General features: G+C 54.2%; 3 protein-coding genes across 3 annotated transcripts in view; 1 reads left to right on the top strand and 2 right to left on the bottom strand.

Moving 5' to 3' along the window:
• LOC115902227 (phosphofurin acidic cluster sorting protein 1-like) overlaps positions 1-931 on the bottom strand; it is a 54356-nt gene extending 53425 nt beyond the window's left edge. The window contains exon 1 of the mRNA XM_030945594.1: positions 747-931. Within this exon, the coding sequence (XP_030801454.1) occupies positions 747-931 (185 nt within the window). The remainder of the gene's footprint in view (positions 1-746) is intronic.
• A 5583-nt stretch (positions 932-6514) lies between these two features.
• On the top strand, positions 6515-9744 carry LOC115902185 (transmembrane protein 121-like). Its single transcript, XM_030945501.1, has 3 exons — positions 6515-6533; positions 6877-6980; positions 8188-9744. The coding sequence occupies exon 3, from the start codon at positions 8189-8191 to the stop codon at positions 9119-9121; it is 933 nt and encodes a 310-aa protein (XP_030801361.1). The 5' UTR covers positions 6515-6533; positions 6877-6980; position 8188; the 3' UTR covers positions 9122-9744.
• A 445-nt stretch (positions 9745-10189) lies between these two features.
• RRP36 (ribosomal RNA processing 36) lies at positions 10190-18907 on the bottom strand. Its single transcript, XM_030946145.1, has 7 exons — positions 18666-18907; positions 15632-15770; positions 13199-13265; positions 12322-12426; positions 12122-12196; positions 11904-12021; positions 10190-11666 (listed from the first exon to the last, which is right to left on the bottom strand). Exons 1-7 carry the CDS (start codon positions 18865-18867, stop codon positions 11527-11529), a joined length of 846 nt encoding a protein of 281 aa, XP_030802005.1. The 5' UTR covers positions 18868-18907; the 3' UTR covers positions 10190-11526.
• Between the last annotated feature and the right edge of the window lie 553 nt (positions 18908-19460).

Here is a 19460-nt window from a genome sequence, read left to right as displayed (position 1 = left end):
CTCTAATTTTTGTGAAACACTTGAATACATCATTGCAGACAACACACCACAGCCCAGAGACACGAGGAACTACGGTGACTTCCTGAATCTGCCCTGTAACTCATGAGAAGACCTGATCAGAGTCTGGTAAGATGAGTGAGCCAAAGGACACCCACCCACCTCGTTAACACACCAGGCACCTTCTGGCTCCAAGACAGGTGTTCACAAGCACATCTAGCCGTACTGACAGTGATGACATCCACACCACTCAGCTTGTCTCCCAGCTCTGCCAGAGACACAACTCTGAGTTCAGCTGGCAGCACAGTGAACCGTTCCTGCTGCTCCCTCAGGTCTGGAGCGCAGATGACACAGGCCCACGGATGTCTGCTGGCCACTGCCTGGCTCCAGGGAAGCGGCTGTAGGGCCACCACCGTTCACCTCGAGGGCAGAGGCAGCTCTCCCAAGCACGGCCACGACGATACAGCCCCTTCTGAGACCCAGGGCCATCGCGGCACGCACCCGCCAGGGGCTGCAACATGGAGGCAACGCAGCCGCGCTCCGGCGCTGTGCCCCCTGCCCGCCGCCCCCCGGGGCCGCTCCCGCTGGAAGCGCAGCGGGGCCCGGCGCCGGGGCTCGCCGCGCATCAGCCGCTGCCTGGGGCCGGGCCTCGCCGCCGCCGAGGAGCGGGGATGCTGCGGGGGCCGCCTGCTCCCCCCGGCCCCGCTCGTGCCGGGGCTCCGCACGGCCCCGGCGGCGGGGCGGCTCACCTGGGCACGCAGCTCGGCGCCGACCGATCGATCTCCCACGTGGCGAAGAGGTTCATGGGCACTGGCACCGGCACCGGGCTGGCCATCGCCATCGCGGCCGCTGTCGCCGCCGCCCCGCCGGCCGCCGCCGGAGGCCCCGCGGCGGGGCCCGGGCCCAGCACGCCGCTCGCCGCCGCCGTCGCCATCGCCGCCATCCCGCCGCCGCCGCCGTTGGCGCTGGGGGCGGCGCGAGCCCCTCGCCTCAGCGACGGCCTCCACCCCGGCGCGCGCGCGCGCGCGCGCCCCCGCTCCCTCGCGGCCCGTGACCAATCAGAGCGCGGCCGGGGCGCGGGCACGAGCCAACCGGAGCCGGGAGAAAGGGCGAGGACCGCGACTGATGGCAAACAGCCAATCGGAGCCGAGCGAGAGGCGAGGCCGGGGCGACCGCTGCCCAATCGGAGAGGCTGGCGGGGCGGGGCCAGCCAATGGGAGCGGCGCAGCTGCCCCGGCTCGGCGGGGGTAGGAGGGCGCGGCGTCGCTCCCTTTAAAGCGCCTCGGCCGCCGCCTGCGGGAGCGCGCCCAGGGGCGCGGTCGGTTGTACGTCCTGCCGCCGGGGCTGGTCCGTCTGTCCCCGCACCCGGGCAGCGGCGGAGAATCCCCGGGGCTGGCCAGAGCCTCAGCCCTGCACGAGCCGCTGTGGCGGCGATGGCGAGCCATTGAGCACTGTGGGGAGAGGGTGCCCGCAGGGGGGAACAGCAGGGCCGGCCGGAGGATGGGCCTGAGGAGGAACGGAGCAGCTGGAGCCGGGGGCACGGCGGGTTGCAGGCAAAAGGAAGCCGAGACCTCTGACTGACTCTTTCCTCGAAACACTTGGGAACTCGGAGCACGCTACAGGGAGAAAAGCAGAAATCCCCTTCAGTCCCACTGAGGGTCTCCAGGGAAATGCAGCAAAAGGAGGAACCTCGTCGGCCAGAAGCTGCAAGTGGTGGGTGTCGTGGGCAAAAGCCATTTGTGACCTGGAGACCGTGCCCAGAGCTTCAACAGCTCCGATTATAAAGCATGTGCAGGGCAGAGCATCCCTAGGGACAGAGGCGAGGGCAAGCCTGTGCCACTGCAGCTGGACAAGTGCACTCTCTTCTGGTAGAAAACATAAAAGTTCCCCTCCTGGACCTTGCCTCCAGCAGAAGTGTCTGTCTGAAATGCCTCTGCCTCTTCAAAAAATGGGATGTCAGAGAAATCAAATAATCATGATAGGGTGGTACTGGTTGAGGGCTCCTGAAAGGAAGCAGAGGTGGTCCAAGAGCTGCACTGAAAACTGTGAAAGAAACAGCCAAGTCAATAGTGGTCAAACCAGAAAACAAAGAAAAGCCAGCAGCTTCTGCAGGGAGAAGCTGCTGTGCTTCTCAATGCATGTAGCAGTGACAGAGTTTTCCATGGATGCAGTGTTAATTCCAGGCAGATTGTAAAATGTGGCTCATGCCAGTGGAGGAATTAGAAAAGTGGCAGCAGTATAAGCATGCAAAGCAGCCTAAAACATCCATGGTTTCTACTGTCAATCTTGAGAACTGTGTTTTCAAAACATTACCAGTAAACATTTCAGGGGCACCTTCCTGAATACTGATGTATAATTTGTAGTCTGTCCCTTGCACCTCTTCTTTTTACTTGCATTTGTCAGGTCTACATTTGCCCTGCTGTTGAGGTTCAGGTTGGTCAGTAACAGGCTGGTAATTCACATCAGATTCCAGTTTGACTAGATGGACAATCTGAACCATCATCAAACTTTTACTTCTTGTTCTCTGCCCACCTTCCCAGCCCATTTCTGCATCTGATAAATGGCATGGATCACAGCAGAGCTGCCCAGACCTCCTGACTTGCTCACAAAACAGCTTGATTGCTGCTTTAATGCATTTGCTTTCCTTTAAGTGGATCATTAATGCACAACAGGACCTTTGCTTTCACCCTTGACAGCCTTGGTTCTCTAAGAACATTTTCTAGGGGATGTTAGCAGAGGCCTTTGTGTAAGACCAGCTGGACCAAGGATGAGCTGCATTTCCATAGCATTCTGCCAATTTATGTGGAAACCTTGGCTTTGCAGCCAGAGAGAGTCACACAATGGTCATGGCCTTTTTTGCAGCATTTTCACCCTTCATTGTTTGACCTCAGTTGGGTATCACCACTGCCTTTCCCCAAAAGCAGCTGCCTGCTCCAGAGTAGCTTGCTACTTCTAGGGTCTTGATTTACCCTGAGAAAACCCATTGCAGTCCCTCCGCAGCTGTTTGCTTTCATCCATTTGCTTTCTAGTCTGAGTCACCATTCCTGGCTATTTGTGGGTACTTTAATGGCATTGAGTGCTCCAGGTTTTCAGTTCCAGGAGACCAGAGGCAGCTGAGCCCAGGGCAGCCTGCTGAGGTGACTTCCTTCCAGGCACTTCCCAAGGGCTGGCAGTCCTGCTGCTCCCCCTTTCCCCCACCTTCCTGAGGGATGCCCATCACTTCCAGCCACCTCTGCTCTGCCCTGGGGCTGTGTCATGGTTTACAATCTGTGATTCTTTCTCAGAGCTCTTGGAGCTCAGGGCACGGTCCCCAGGTCATAAATGGTCTTTAGCTGTCACAGCCACCACTTGCAGTTTCTGGTTGATGAGGTTCCTCTTTTCTGCTGTGTTTCCCCTGGAAGGATGTTCAGTGGGACTGAGGTGCATTTCTCTGTCTCTTTCCCTCCAGCCAGTTCCCTTCAAGTACTTCTTGCAACTCACTTGGGGTGTTTTTTTTGGCCTTCTGTCTTTTTTACAGATGAATTTATACATTTGTTCTCAGGCTGTTTCAAGGTGCTTTATTTATCTGGGGGCTTGTCTGCACAGCCCACTCTTCATTTTTTTCCTGTCTTCATGTTATATTGACTTTGTGCCTACAGCATGACCTACCCACAGCTGTGCTCTTCCACACATGGTGGCTTTCCCCACTCTCTGGGGTCAAAATTATGCTGTGTTTTTCACAGCAAGTCCCAAAGCCTGGTTATCTACCAGCTTTAACAGAGGCTGGTAGAGTTGTCATCACATTCAGCTGCTTTCCCAGCTCCTCTCATGCTGAGACATTTCTGTGTGCCAGCCAACCGCTGAGGTTTGCTTCCTCGTGGATATGATCCTTGAGGACATCAGGGAAACGCTCTTCAGCATCCAGGTAACCCATTTGAAATGTGCCTTCAGAAAAGCCTTTTACTTATTTTCTTTTATGTGTCACAGTTGAAGCTCTCAGCTCTCAGCACGGTCCCCAGATCACTGCCTGCCTTTCTCCATTACAGCCACTGCTTGCTGTTCCTTGCTGACAAACTTCCCCTGCTTCCCACAGCTCCTCTTTGAGGATGTTAACACGACTGATGGATTTCCCCATCTCTCTCCCAACAGCCTTTGAGTGCATTGCTGTCACTGAAAAGGGACTTTTCAGTGCCAATGATGGCACTTGTGAAAAACGCCAATCGCTTGCTTTTAAAATTTTAAAAATTTAATAGTAATAAAAGGGTTATAAAAATAGTAATACAATTAGAGTAATAATAATTTGGACAATTTGAATTAATAGAGACAAAAAGTTAAGGACAGTCTGGGTACCTTTTTCTGGGTTAACAGAGGATTAACCCTTAAAAACAACAGCCTGTTGCATATTCATACACCTCATCCATGATGCATAAATTCCATTAAAACACAGGATTCTGTCTGGTCAGTGTCAGCTTCTTCCTCTGAATCCTAACAGCACCTTCGAGGCAGGAAGAAGTTGGTTTCTTCTGATAAGAGGGCAATAAATTCTTTTTCTCTGAAAGATTTGGGTGTCCTGTGGCTGCTATCTCGCTGCAAGTCCTTATTTTAAAAAAGTCTCCTACATAGCATAGTTTCTATTTTAACATTTTTTATAACCTAAACTATATTTAACACACTACTTAAGAGAATTAATACAGCATTACTTTTTAACACAACACACATAATATTCATTTTAATATTTGCAAAAAGCCAATCATAAAATATGCATTTTTCACAGCACTGAAAGTGCAGGTTTTGTGGGCTAAGCTGAAGATGCTTCTCCACCCAGGTCTGGAGCTAGGAGCAGCCAGAGAGCAGCTGGGAACCCTAGTGTACCCTCTCTGGTTCCCTTCCATTTTATCCATCACACAGATCCATCCACACACCAACTCTGGCACCCCAGCTCCAGTATCGTGTTTTAGAGAAGCACACAAGTATCTGTTCTTGCTCTGGCTCCTTATTTTTATGTGCCTTGTCAAAGCAGCTCTTTACTGCTTCCCACGCAAATGTTGTCACCTCCTGTCCCAGTCTCCAATGGAGACTCAGGGGTTTTATGATTCCAGCTCATGGATGAATCATCTTGTCTTTAGCCCCATTGCTTGGTAGGTTCCTCCAGCACCCCTCTCTCACCTCTGTCATGTGGATACCTCTGTGGTGTCCCCCTCCCTGGGTGCCTGCATGGACACAGGCCCTTTGCTCCTCCCTGCATCCTGCAGGAGACAGCTGGGATAGGGAGAGCCAGTGCTTCTGTGTCCTGGAGGAAACAAGGAGATTTCTGCAGTGTCAGCTTGCCCTCTTGTGCCTCACGCTGCTCTCCACTTGAGTTGCAAGGTCTCCTTTCATATCTGGAGGCAAGTTGCTTTGGCTGCTTTGTTTCCTTGCTCTTCCAGGCCTTCTGGGACTGCTGTTTATTCCTGGGTTAGGAGAATATACTCCCATAGCCAAACTCCTTACCTTGCTGCACCTGTCTAACCCAGAGCTCTGCTCCCTCCACCTGCCTGCATCAACCAGCCCACACCTACTGTGGGACACGTGAGCTAAGCCTGGATGCTGGTCTGGTGTCTCCATTTGCCAAGGACACCACAAGTTAGATTTATATGTTCCTGGTGGCAATGCCCCAGGACATTAGATCCAACAGGGACCTACAGCTACTCTGTCAGCAGCTGGATGCAAGGAGGGCTGCACCTCCCCTGGCACTCTGTCACTTGCACTTGTCCTTGCTCTTAGGTCTATGCCTGGTTTTGCTCATAGCCCATCTCCAGAGATCTTAGAGCTTCCCCATCTTCCAAAATACATGTATCTACAATGAGCATTTCAAAGCCAGAGAGGAAATACACTGAAAAACCTTCCCTGTGTAGCTAAGACCTGAATCACTTCGAAGAAAGTTTGGAGTTAAATGCAAAAAGCCGCTCAGGCCGATAGAAGAGCAGTTGCAGAGAGGTATGTCCACCATGTAATGGAAACCTTTCACCTTCCCTGGCCTGCTTTGGGTGCACACGAGCCCCTGCTGGTGCCAAGCCCACCTGTACCAGAGCCGGGCGAGGCTGGGGCTCTCCAGGACCCTGCAGACGAGCACGGCTGGGTGTCAGGCCATGCTTCCCCTGCCTTCTCCCCCCAGCAAGGAGCGGTCGCGGCCCCAGTCCCTCCCGGAGGGCAGACATCCTTGCCAGGCCAGGCTTCCCGCCGCTTCGCCTGGGGCCTCTGCTGGGCTGCGGCCCTGCAGGGTCTGGCTCTGCCCGGGGCAGGACTGGGCTGGAGAGGGTGGCCGTGCAGCCGGTGCCCCGGGGCGGCAGCGGCAGCGAGCGCGGCCAGGCTGCCCGGAGCCGGCGGAGCGGCGGGCGGCGCCGGGCCCGCGGGTGAGGCGGGGGCCGCCGCAGTCCCCGCCCGCCGCCCGCCGGGAGGGGCCGAGCGCCACCGCCGCCGCCGCAGAACCGCCGCCGCTGCCGCCGGGCCGCGCCGGGCGATGCCGCGCCGGGCCCGGGGCCGCCGCCGCCGCCTTGAGCCCCGGGGAGCCGCCCGAGGTAAGCGGGAGCCGGGAGGGCGGCAGGCCGGGCCCCCGCGGCCGGCGGGCAGCGCCTGCCCCCGGCAGGCCTGGCCGCTGTGGGCAGGGGGCTCGGGGCAGGCGGGGCCGGCGCTCCCAAGGGACGGAGCTCGGCGGGGCGGCCCCGCTCTTGGGGGCCTGGGGCTGAGCCCCGTGCTGAGCCGGGGCCCGGGGTACCCTCAGCCCCCGCGGAGGCTCGGGCAGGCCAGGCGGGTGAGCCCCCAGCCGGCCGTGTGGCGTGCTCCAGATGTGCCACATCCACGGGCTCCCCTATGCCCGCCGGCCTGTGCTGCCTCCCCCTGAGAGGCACCTGTGTCTGACAGGTTCAGGCTTCGCTGCCTCCCGCAACGTGCCAGGATGCTGCTGGGCCCAGGGATGCACGACTGCGCCGGACGCCTGCTCCCTCAGCCAAAAAGCAGGAGTTCAGGTAGCTTGTGCCCAGCGCCCTGTGCCATCAGTGTCAGCGCCAGGAGCAGCCGTGTGTAGGGCTGACCATGAACCGTGCGGTCTCCATCCTGCTCCCGAGCGTTTGCTCCGTGCTCAGGTGCCACCTGCACGCTGCCTCCTGGATGAGCAGGATGGTGTCCCGGGCGTGCACAGCCCAGGCGTGGCAGAGGCGGGCTCCGCGTGGGCAGCGCTGTGCCACACAGTCATCAGCCCAGCTTCATCCTCCATTTCATCCGGGGGGCTGGCTCCCCTCCAGAGCAGCTGCCAAGTTCTTCTCTGCCTGGTGAGGCCCCAGCTCTGTCCTCCCTCCTTGCCTCTGAAGGCAGCTGCCTGCAGCTGTGCTCGGTCAGGGGGAGGGAGTCTGACAGCCCTGGTGCCGCACAAGGCAGGCAGGGTGCTTTTGGGGACAGTGCTTTGCTCTGCCCCAGCCCAGGAAAGCTGAGCATCCCACAGAAATTCAGGGTCTGTTGCAGAGCTCCTTGTGTGCTGGAGCTTTGGGCTCGTGCTGCTGTTCCTTGCATTCAGTTTTATGGTGTTGGGGCCGGGTGGGCATTGGCAAATAGCTCTAGGCAGAGCTCTTGGTGGGGTGTGAACCTGAAGGAAACTGAATATCTGGCCAATTTTTTCCCTCCCACCCCACAAGACAGCCAGGCTAAAAAAAGCCAGGCTTCATCTTGTGCTGTGCTTGAAAATAGAGACTAAAAAGAGCGGTTCTGGATCATAGCATTTAAGGGCCTGCTTGGGTTAAATAAGTCTAGTCTCAGCTTGCCTTGTGGGGGGAAAATATAAGCAGTACCACTGGCTGGGAAATCCCATGGAAAATAAGGCATGTACCCTTCATGGTGGCAGAGGCTAGTCAGTGTGATGAGCTACCGGAAAAGGCAGTGGGATCCCAAGTGCTTGATGCATCCCAAGTGTCCAGCCTGCCTCACCATGTGCTTCCTAGGAGCTGGCTTTCAGCCAGCACATGCCACCAGGATGGCCTGGTTGGTCTCAGGAGCTCTTTGGCTAGAAATCTGCAGGTTTGGAACAAGCTAGGCACACAGGATGGGAGAAATCTATGAATGGCTCCCTCCCTTCTTTCAGCCACCCACAGCTGTTGAGGAGAGGGTGGCAGAAGGGGGCCCAAGGGTGGGACTAGGAAATCTCAGCAACTTCCTGATGACCCTGCCTGTTCCTCTGTGCAGGATGGTTCCCCCACCACCTGTCAGCAAGCCCCATGTGTGCCTCTCCACAGTGCTCATCATGACCAGCCTCGTCCTCATGGATGCCTACCTGGTGGAGCAGAGCCAGGGCTCCAGGAAGCTGGGCATCTGTGTCATGGTGGCAGTGGGTGACATTTGCTTCCTGCTGGTCCTCCGCTATGTGGCTATCTGGGTTGGGGCAGAGGTAAAGACAGCTAAGCGAGGATATGCCATGATCCTCTGGTTCCTCTACGTCTTCGTTCTGGAGATTAAAGTCTACTTTGTATACCAGAATTACAAAGCTGACCGGAAAAGCTTGGATCTCATCGCCCGCAAAGCGCTGACCTTGCTGCTCTCCATCTGCATCCCAGCTCTCTACGTGCTCTTGGTGGCCACGGAGCACATGGAGTACGTCAGAACGTTCAAGAAGAAGGAGGATCTCCGCAACCGCCTTTTCTGGGTCATTGTGGACATGCTGGACGTGCTGGACATCCAGGCCAACCTGTGGGAGCCTCAGAAGAAAGGTTTGCCGCTCTGGGCTGAGGGCATCATGTTCTTCTACTGCTACATCCTGCTCCTGGTCCTGCCCTGCGTGTCCCTGTGTGAGATCAGCATGCAGGGCATCGGCATCGTGCCGCACCGCATGATGCTCTACCCCATGCTCAGCATGCTCACCGTCAACATCGCCACCATCTTCATCCGAGGCAGCAACATGGTCTTCTTCAGGGATGCCCGGGTCTCCAGCATCTTCATGGGCAAGAACATGCTGGCCATTGGGATGAAGGTCTGCATGTTCGTGCAGTACCAGCGGCACCAGCACCACGCGCCCCCAGGGCCGGACCCGCAGCACAGCACCCCAGCCCAGCCACCCTCGGGGCTGCGCAAGGCCCGGGACCAGCCTGCCTGCCCCGAGGAGCTGGCCCAGGACAACACGTGACGAGCCAGCAGGAGCTACAGCCTGGCCATCCCCACGCCTGGCCGTACCCACAAACCCGGGGCAGGCTGCGGAGCTCCCTGCCTGGACAGAGGGCAACGACCCTGCTCCCTCCTTCCCTGGGTGAAACTGCTCAGGGCCCCGAGGGGCGCATGGCAAGGGCCCCCACAGCAGCCTCTGCAAGGCTGCAGAGCAGTTTGGAACCTCAGCAGCCTCTGCAAGGCTGCAGAGCAGTTTGGAACCTCAGCACCCCACCTGGTAAAACAGAGCAGGGGATGAGGCCAGGGCCGCCTGCCATGAGGTGTGTCTGGGTGAGGCCAGGCAGCCCCACCCGGTGCCAGGCTCCCTGCCAGTGCTCCCTGTGCAGCACTGCTCTCTGGCCAGCCAGGCTGCTTCACAGGGACACAGCGGGTCACCCACTTCTCTGTTGTGGTTGGCTCTGGCTCCAGTGTGGTCCTTGGCAGCACTTGCTCCCCACTGTGTGAGCCGAGGTCCCCATGCAGGGGGAGCAAGGCCTGGGCCTCCCTCTGTTGTCACCCCTCTCAGCCAGCTGCAGGCTTGGGGGGACCCAAAAAGGGGTGACTGTCCTTTTTTTGTATCTCCCTCTTTGCAATAAAAGACCTGAGCCCTGCAGCCTTTTCCTGTCTGTGCCCCTGCCAGCAGGCAGATCTGCCCCACTCTTCTGGGGACCTTGTGTGACTGGGTGTCTGTTCAGCTGCAGAGCATGTGGAGAGGCTCACTCAGTGACCACCTAGGGCTGGGGACAGCATCCCAGGCCACTGGGTCTGGAGCCATTCCTCCCGGCCCACAGGTCCTGTGAATGTCTGGTGGGCTCTGAGGGTGTCACTGACAAGGTGTGTGGCAGTGTTGTCAGCAGTCACATCAGCTGGGACCAGTCATGCCCAGGGACACCCACAGCAAGTCCTCTCACTCCAGCTGGAGGGACACCAGTGCACATCTGCCCAAATTGCCTTGAAAAAAGGAAAACAAGCCAACTGCTTGAGGCTGGGAGGCTACTGGAAAGAGCAGCTCTCCAGCTGCTAGGCATGTTGGAAGCATCTGCTTCCCTTGGAGCTGGTGCTGTGATGCTGCCTCCTGCCCAATATCCTGAGTAGCACCTCAGCCCTGGCTGAGCTGGGAAGTGCCCCAGGGCATTCCCACTGGATAATTTCCCCTGCTGGGCTGCTGGGCCAGGAGCTGGCAGGCACAGGGCCTCAGGCTCACTGCTCACCACCACCGTGCTGAGCAGAAGCAGGTGACATCCCAGCGAGGATGTCCTCCTTGCAGGCAGGCACAGGCCACAGCAGGAAGTCTTTAAGTTCCAGAGGGGCAGGAGGGGAAAGCAGGACCACTTTGGGGGTGCACCTGCTGCACCAGATCTACAAGCAGCAGGGGATGGGGACACAGGGACTCAGGAATGCTGAGGAGTGACCCCTCAGCGAGGCCCTGGCAGCAGGTCTCTAGCCAAGCTGGCACATCCCATGTCTACTGCCTTCCCCCAGTTCCACCAAGTCCTCTCACCTGAGCAGAACTTGCATCACCCACAGGAACTACAGTGGAGGTAAGTGGTTCAGCAGCACCCTCAGGCTGGCTGACCTGCTCCTTGCTCCATGTTTTGCTCCCAGCAAGGCTGTCCCCAGGCCCCAAACACCTGTGGCCACCCACAGAGCACAGCTGTGCCCAGGCACTGTCCCAGCACACTCTGACCTGTCACACTGGGGTTACCTGAGCCATCCCCTTGTCAGCACAGCCAGGGCAGACAGGGGAAAAAAGGAACAAGGAGAAGCAAGAGGGCTGGTGGGATATTGGAGAGAGGCACTGACTCCCCTAAGGTCAAACACTTCTGACTGTAACAGACTGACAGTGGGAATAAAGTAAAAACAGGTTCTTGGATGAGGGAATAAGAAGTTCCATCTTGAGAACCTGAAGCAGTAGAGCAGAGGCCAAGAGAGGTGAAGGCATCTGTCCTTGGACATTACCAGATCCCACCAAAGCAGCCCTGAGCAACCTGATCTGAAGTCAGGGTTGCTGCTCTGAGCAGGGATTGTCCCACATCCTTTTCTGCCTCAGTGGAAGTCGGAGAACCTGGAGTAGAGCCAGCAGTGTAGGGCAGGACTCACGCTTTCCTTGCTGGAGTTAGAAATGAGCAGGTGCAAGGGCAAAGACAGCTGTCATCACCATCAGCATCTGCATGACACACTTGTCACCACCCAGGCATGATCTAAACCACAAGCAAAGCAGATACTTCAGCTACAAAAAAAAGTAGTTCCTTCAGTTCAGCCCCTGCTCTGCTGCCTTACAGCTCACTGTACAGTGGAAGGCAGATCCTGGGAAGAGGGATAACCATCCTTCAGGCCTGGCCAAGGCAGAATGAACCAGTGCCAGACAACAGCGCGACTGTCCAACAGTCACAAGTTCTTCTGTGAGGGCAGATGGCGCTTGTCTTTGATGGCATTCCTCTTCCTCTTCTTGTTCAGGAAGCTCTCCAGCTTTCCACTCCTCTTCAGCTCTGCATACTTCTCAGCTAGCTCCAATTTCCGCTTCTCAGCTGCAGAGCAGAGGGAAGTCGAGTTTTAAACTGAAGCCCCAAAACATCTCTACAGAGCAGCCCCTTCTCACCTCTCCCTCCCTGGTCCAGGCTTAGCTTCTCCCTTGAGCAGCAGCACTGGAACAATTCCCCCACAACTGTGTGGAATAGTATGGACACCTTGCTCCCAGAGCTTGAATTCCTGCCAGCAGTACACCCTCTAGATCCTCCTGCAGCATGCTCACTCTGAGTACTTACATTTCTTTAGGAAGAAAGGTTTCTTTCCCTGCTTGGCCAATTCCCTCTGTTGTTTTTTCAAAGACAGTTCTCTCTCTCTCAACTTCTGCTGTTTTTTCTGTGCCTGTTCCTGCTGTGTCTGTACAAAAAGGATAGCCTGTGTCAGCACTGAGGCAGACCTCAGGTGACACGTCCTCTCTCCCCGTGCCCCCCAGAGAGGAGATGTTCACTGAACTCACCATACGGTTCAGGAGCCGCTGAAGTTTCTCCTTCTGTTCCACGTTCCGGCATTTCTTCAGCTGCTTCTGAACCATCTGAAGAAGAAGAGAGCAGAAAGCTGCATCACTGCCTGCCTGTCACCTCCCCTGTGAAAAGCCTTTGAAGAAGTAGCTCCTGCCAAGCAAGGTTCTTCCAGGCAATGACAGGCACAGAGCATCACCTCCTTCTCCTGCTTCTTGATGCTGTCCAGGAAGCTGTATGTCTTCATAAATATTTCAGGCTTATACTCTCCAGACAGGTCATCAAATCGAGGGTCTCTCTGGACCTGTCAGCAGGGAAGGCAAGAGCTGTAGCCAGTGTTACTCTGTTAACAGCCTGCTGACTCTCCCTTCATGGATCAGCCAATTTTTTCCCCCAGGAATGTTATGCTCCCACCACTGAAATATCTGCAGTTGGCATAGATTGAGTACGATGGTCAAGGTGGCATCCCCAAGGTCATGCCTGCATCAAGTTTATCATGCAACAGGCATCTCCATGTGCCAGTCTGCCACCCAGGAATATCCAAGAATAACAGCAGTAGTGCTGCTGTCAAACACCTGCAACTCCCAGACCAAGAGCTGGCTGAATATGTGTTGTCAAGGTGATGGATTTGGGAACTCATACCTATGCAGATTTTCACAAATTAACTGTGTCAGGTCATGCAAAAAGGGTGGGACAAAGATGTTTCCAGCTGTGGAAATTACCATATTCCAATGACCCAGCAATGATAAGTCAAAAATTAGATTCAGATTGGAAAGTAGATGGACATCTGAATTTCTGGGATTAGAACAATGACCATGGTTTGCAGTGGAACTGTCACTGGTGGCTGTCATTGCACCTTCTAGAAACATCTGGGTCACAAACTCTCAAGTTAACCTGCAGCTGCTCCAACCCACCCGTTTTTCTCCCCAGGGAAGCACTGTCACTGTCTGCACCCCCAGTGGTCCAGCCCTGTCCTCCAGAAGTAGCCTGTGCCATCTGCAGCAGCCCCATTCCCAAGTGTGTGCCCTGTCAGCAGTGCTAAGGCAAGTCCTGAGCTGGGGAGGGGCAGCACCCACCTTCTTCCTAACAGGGACCACTTGTCGCAGGAAAGGTACAGGCTTCTTGGCTGACATCTCCAATGGCCTGAAAACAAGAAAAATGGATTTAAGAGGAGCAAATGTCAGAATGAGGCTCAAGCTAATATGCTGGGAGGTCATCCAGACCCTCAGAAGAACATTACTGCACAAGAGATTCTCCCAGCTCAATCCTTACCATGATATAGAAAGCAAAGAGGTGGCTCAGTCAAAAGCCACAGAAGGTTACAACAACCAAATATATCAATATGTGGTTAAAACAACCCTACAAAGAACCTGGAACAGCTCCACTGTATCAAGTGAAAACTCACCACCTGCATCAATAATGTGTTGTACTGATTATTCCTCTCATGAAGTCACAGAATGGCTGGGGGTGGAAGGAACCGTTCCTAAAGCAGAGTCACCTAGAGCAGATTGCACAGGATTGCATCCAGGTGGGTTTTAAATATCTCCAGAGAAGGAGACTCCACAACCTCGCTGAGCACTTGTTCCAGTGTTCAATCACTCTCAGAGTGAGGAAGTTTTTCCTCATATTCAGGTGAAACTCCCTGTGTTTCAGTATTGCCTCTTGCCTGTCACTGGATGCCACTGAAAAGAGCCTGGCCACATCCTCTTGACACCTGCCCTTTACATATTTCCAGTGGTAAGGTCCCCTCTCAGTCATCTCTTCTCCAGGCTAAAGAGTCCCAGCTACCTCAGCCTGTTGTCACAGGAGAGATGCTCCAGTTCCCTAATTTTTTTTTTTTTGCCCCCTAGTGGATTCATCCTCTCCAGGAGCTCCACGTCTCTCTTGTCCTGAGGATCCCAGAACTGGGCACAGCACTCCAGACTGGCCTCCCCAGGGCTGAGCAGAGGGGCAGGATCACCTCCCTGGTCCTGCTGGCACTGCAGTTCCTAATGCAGCCCAGGATCCTCTTGGCTTTCTTGTCCCCCAGGGCACTGCTGGCCCAAGGACAGCTTGTTGTCCACCAGGACCCCCAGGTCCTTCTCTGCAGAGCTGCTGCCCTGCAGGTCACCCCAGCCTGTGCTGGTGCCTGGGCCTGTTCCTCCCCAGGTGCAGGAGCCTGCACTTGCCATTGCTGAATTCCAGGAGGTTCTTTGTGCCCAGCCTGTCCAGGTCTCATGGAATGGCAGCACAGTCCTCTGTGGACCAGCTACTCCTCCCAACTTTATGCTGTCAGCAAACTTGCTGAGGGACACCTGCTGAGAGCACCCACAGCCAGCCACAAGTGATGCTGGGGAGGAGCACAACCCCACAGGCACAAGTTTTCCAAATCCCTCTCAGGGCAGTGCTCAGTGTATTCTCACATCCTCTGAGGCTACAACCCTGCACAATGCTCTGGAGTCACTGCTGAAACCAGCTCAGTGCCAGGGGATTTCCCTCAAGCCCTTTCTTTAAGAAGCTCACTTCCATAACAAAAACATGAGAGAAAAAGCATTTGGGATTTACAGCAATACATTACTTAAAGGATTAGAGGAATTAAACAAAAGCAGAATTATGCAAACTCTGTGGCAGAAATAGAGACACTGAGAGAAGATGTTACACTACACAAAATCCCCCAGAGTCTTGGGTAAAAAGGAAAGCAGAAACATTATCCCAACCAACTCTTTATGGCAGGAGAAATGCATTTTGTGTACTCCACTTTGTGCAGGAGAAATGTATTTTGTGTTCTCTGCTTGTGCATTGAGCGGAGATTCAGAAATAAGATAGGGAGTGCCAGTGTAAGAGAGGAAACCCATTCAAATCACCTGGGTGCCACTCTGAGGACTGAAAACTACCTAATTACTGCAAATAAGGGGTAAGGGTATTGCTGTTAGCAGTGGGGGCCTGTGGAGAACTGTAAAAAGGTATGATAGCTTTTGTTGTGATGAATACAGGGAAAAGTCTGTGATGGCAAGTTCTGTAGAGAGGGAAAAAAGGAAAATGAACACGGACAAGCCACAGATGAGACAGCAACAGAAGGATGAATGGAATTCCAGAACAATTGTCTGTGACTGTGACTCCAGCCAGTGAGAACCAGGCAGAAGATACTGAAAAGCTGGAAGGGGTTTAGGAACCAGCAGGGCAACTATTTCAGGTCACAGTGGACACTGTCATAGAGCTTGAGAGGCACACCATGCCAAGGGTTACAAGTGCCTTAATTTAGAGGGTATAAAGGCATTGAGTGCCAATTTGACTGTCAAGTGACAGGTGGCTGCTGGGGATTTGAAAAGAACAGGACATTAAGAGCTCTGAAAACAGCACCAGACCATTCCCAAATGAAACTATAGTGACAGGCATTATTGTCCAGTACATTAAAGGAGATCTATGCCAGCTCCAAAGCAACATCACTGCTGTGAGGAGCTCCCAGTGTAATTTCTGGAATGCAGAGAGCACACATACACGTTTTTCTGATCACAAAAGAGCCTCTTTACCCCTTTTTGCCTTGTTGCTGCTTCAGTGTAGCTTTGGCAGGCTTTGCAGTTTTCTTCCCACCAGGCACCTTCCTGCTCACACTCGTCCTTGCATCACTCTGCACCCGCAGGAGTTCCTCAAAAGACATGTCAGACTGATCTGGAAGAGAGCACAGGGCACACCTGAACTGAAGAGCTTCTCAAGGCACTTCTCACCCCCAAACTCCACCAAGAGGGATGCCTCAGAGCTTGGGACAGTGACACAAGCACAGTGGTGCCACCCCTGTACAACTGCACAGCAGGAAGAAACCACTGCATCTCTCAGCCTCTGATTCCTCTCCCATTGATCACTTCAGTCTCTACCACCAGAACAGAGCAGCCTCCCCCTCTCCCCAGAGTGTCTTTGCTTCTCTCTTCACTCCACAACACACACAAGACCAGTACAAAGTGTTTACCTGGTACAAAGAGCACTACAAGCTCTGCACTGGGCACTGTGAATTCTGAGGGGTCACCTCTCAGTCCTGACTTTCCCACTTTAATGTTTCTTTAATATCCCTTAATATCAGTAACCTTTAATGCTTCTTATAACCAGAATGCAAAAATATTATCATCTCTATTATCACACTATTCTTTATTCTAGATTTATACTTCTAGGTGTTCAGAACCAACAACTGAAAGCATTTCTTCAGTCAGCACTTGGATATGCTCATTCCACTCTCGTGTAAGGGCAAGAAGGGCTTTGGACTGTGTCCCTTCTGGAAGGGAAAGCCTTGGCAAACTGACCTAGGTGGTGTTTGCCTGCTCAGCACCCCTGAGCAGTGACAGACACAAAACCCTGTCCCATGAGCAAGGTTTGTGTGTGCTCTGCCAAATTCAGGAAGCAACATGAGGTCAGTCACATTGGCTCAGAGCATGGATTCATCCCAAGCACTCTCATCCTGGCAACAACCAAGACCTTCAGAAACAACTCCCATCATCCAGAAAACATCATGGGCACAGCCAAGAGCTGCCTCAGTAAATGTTTTCATTTTGCTTGCTCTGAATGCTCAGGAACTCTGCTCTGATGATGCTCATTAGTGCTCTGAGGTGGGATACAGGAACAGGGACTATCCAGTCTGCTGCACAAGGGACAAAGGAAATGTGAATACAGCATGATTTCATTGCACTGCTTCCCCTAAACACCAGCCCCAGTCCAAATTCTGAACAAGGGCAGCCAAAAGGACAAACAAAGCATTAAAAGAAAGGAATTATGATGTGGAAGATACTCTCAGCACTTGATGAAGACAAGGCACCATCACTTGCACTCCAATATTCCATTTGGCTGAAATTCCAAAACAATACTGTTTACATAGCAAAGACTTCAATGAAAATGAGATAAAGACACCATATAAAATGATGCCAAAAGGAGATTTGGTATAAATCAGACAAAGCAAAGGCATGCAGAGTTTCCATGATAAAGTATTTCACCACTGGTACAGGAGAACAAACCTGACTACCTAAAACCTGACAGGGAAAATGATTTCCACATTGTAGTATCAGTCCACAAAATACATCCTACTGCCTATTTCTAGGAGATTGAATTGACCACTCACAGTGATAAAAACATCACTATAAAAAAAAGAAGCCTGTTCTGGAGCAGAAGTGAATGGTCCCAGCAGGCATTCACTGCTGGGCAGCAGATTTGGCAACTGTGTGTGTGCAAAGGTTCTAGTTTAAAGGGCAGGATTAGCTTATTTTCCTTGTTCCTTGCATTCTTGCTTGAGGGCTTAATTTCCCAATTTTTTCATTCCTTTTTTCCCCTTAGTATATAACTTACCTGTCCTCTGCTGTCTCTGTTGTCCATTTAATTTTCCCTCCTGCCACTTTTTCCCTTCATCCATTATTTTGTGGATTGTTTCCTTCTTTTTGCACCTCTTGATAAGCTACTGTTACCTGCAGATAACAGGGGCATTTCCTGCTCTCAAGCACAGCCTCCTCGTGTTTCCTCTCCTCCCACAGACTCCCGTGGCACATGGACACCTTATGCCTTCCTCAGCTGAACCTGCAGGGAGCTATACAACTTGCAGAGCACATCAGAGTGTCCAGGATGCAAGAACAGATGGCCTAAAGAAATGCCTGATATCTGCCCAGTCGTTCCCTGCTGAGACAAAATCAGTGCTGGACTCCAATAGAACTCCTCCTGCTCCAGAAACAAGATCACAGAGTGCCCTGACAGATGGCAAAACCAAAACTGCTGTTCCCATTCCCATCCAGCTGTGGGAAGGAAAGAGTGCCTGTCAGTGATCCTGTCTCTGAGCTCTACCCACCACTTCCTCACCAGAGGAAAACAAAATGCCTACGACAGATGGTGAGGCACCTTGCCCACCTCTGAATCCCACTGCCAAAATCTCACCTCCAGAGATGTGCCTCCCCCACAGACACACTCTGGAGACCCTCTCACAAGGAACCAGTGACTCCTCGTACCCGTGACACGCTATGTTGTGCCCTGCAGCTAACACCAATGCCCGCTCCCTCACGATTCCCTTCAAGGGCTTTGCTGTATTTTTGTAAGGTTTTCCTTCTCATTCGGATCGTTCTGAGACAAGGAAACCAAACTGTGTTTGCTGCAGTGGATGAGAACCCCCACGCCGACCCTCAGCCCACACAGCCGGGCATCGCCTGCTCCTTCCCCGCTGCTGTGCTGGGACGGCCTCTCCAGCTCCTGCACATCGGAACTGGCACACAGATTGTCCCCGAGACGTGTGACATCTCCCACAGCAACCTGGCCTGGAGCCAGGTGCGGGTGGAGTTAAATGGGTGAGCTTTAAGGTCCCTTCCAAGCAAACCATTTTATGGTTCTGTGACTCCCCGCACTGGGAAGGACACCGGGGACAAGCGGCCCCTACACGAGTTTGCTTCAGGGACCTCTCACCCAACCCTGCTGCTGATCCTGAGCTGCTCAGCTGGGCAGGAGCTGGGATACGAGAGGGCACCGAGCTCTTTGACAGCTCCTTTCCCACCAAACCGAGCCGAGGCTGCCGCCTTTCCCGGAGTCGCTCCCGCCGGGCCCCCTCACCTTTCCCGCCAGCCCCCGCCACGCTCCCGCCGTCGTCGCTCTCGTCGCTGGAGCCAGAGCTTTCCTCCGCCGGCTCCAGCCTCCCGAGCGCCTGCTCCGCGGCCGCCTCTTCCTCGCTGTCTGTGGCGACGCTGGCGGCGGCTCGCCCTCCTCCTCGTCCCTGTCCCCGTCCCCATCCCGGTCCCTCACGGCGCGGCCCCATCGCCCCCGGAACGGCCGCGCGGCACCGGCGGAACCGGAAGCGGAGCACAGGCGGTCACGTGGGGGAGAGGCGTTTATTTTTTTCTTTTTTTTTTTTTTTTTTTTTTTAATTTTTTTTAAGCAAAAATCCTTCCTTTCTGAGGAACGGGTCGCGTAAACAAAGGCCCTGGCGATACCCAACTAAGTAGTCAGTAAGTGTTTTTAAGTGCGAGATCTGGATCCCTTTACGCTGCTGGACCGAGCCGTCCTGGTGCCGGATTTATCGCAGCCCGGACTAAGTTTCTAATACGAGCACCAAGTGTACGGAACGAAGGTTTGCCATGGCCTCCCACTGGATCAGCTGCAGCTGTCAGAAGTGACCAGCAGGCTGAAGTGTGGTAACAGTGGCGTGCATTAGGACAGGTACAACCAGCAGAATAAGCGGTGTCAGCATCTGTGAACACTCGACACCTGTGGGAGCACACTTGGAATGCTGCACCCTATTTTCTGCTCGAAAGGAAACCGAAGGAACTGGGCAGGAGGGTGTAGCAGAGAGTTCCCAAGGCACACAGAGGCATCGTCCTCGGCTTCCTCGGGACGAGGCCAGCGGCAGGG

This window comes from Camarhynchus parvulus, chromosome 3 (genome assembly GCF_901933205.1).
Source record: "Camarhynchus parvulus chromosome 3, STF_HiC, whole genome shotgun sequence".
Lineage (NCBI taxonomy): Eukaryota > Metazoa > Chordata > Aves > Passeriformes > Thraupidae > Camarhynchus > Camarhynchus parvulus.
This window is presented reverse-complemented; position numbering and strand designations above follow the sequence as displayed.

Bases quoted from the DNA above. Each gene is read 5' to 3' on its own strand.
- LOC115902185 (XM_030945501.1), top strand. From the start codon at position 8,189: ATGGTTCCCCCACCACCTGTCAGCAAGCCCCATGTGTGCCTCTCCACA.
- RRP36 (XM_030946145.1), bottom strand. From the start codon at position 18,867: ATGGGGCCGCGCCGTGAGGGACCGGGATGGGGACGGGGACAGGGACGA. The intron at 12,022-12,121 runs GTGAGTTCAGTG...CTTTTTGTACAG, and splicing joins AGCGGCTCCTGAACCGTATG to ACACAGCAGGAACAGGCACA. The intron at 11,667-11,903 runs GTAAGTACTCAG...TCTGCTCTGCAG, and splicing joins ACCTTTCTTCCTAAAGAAAT to CTGAGAAGCGGAAATTGGAG.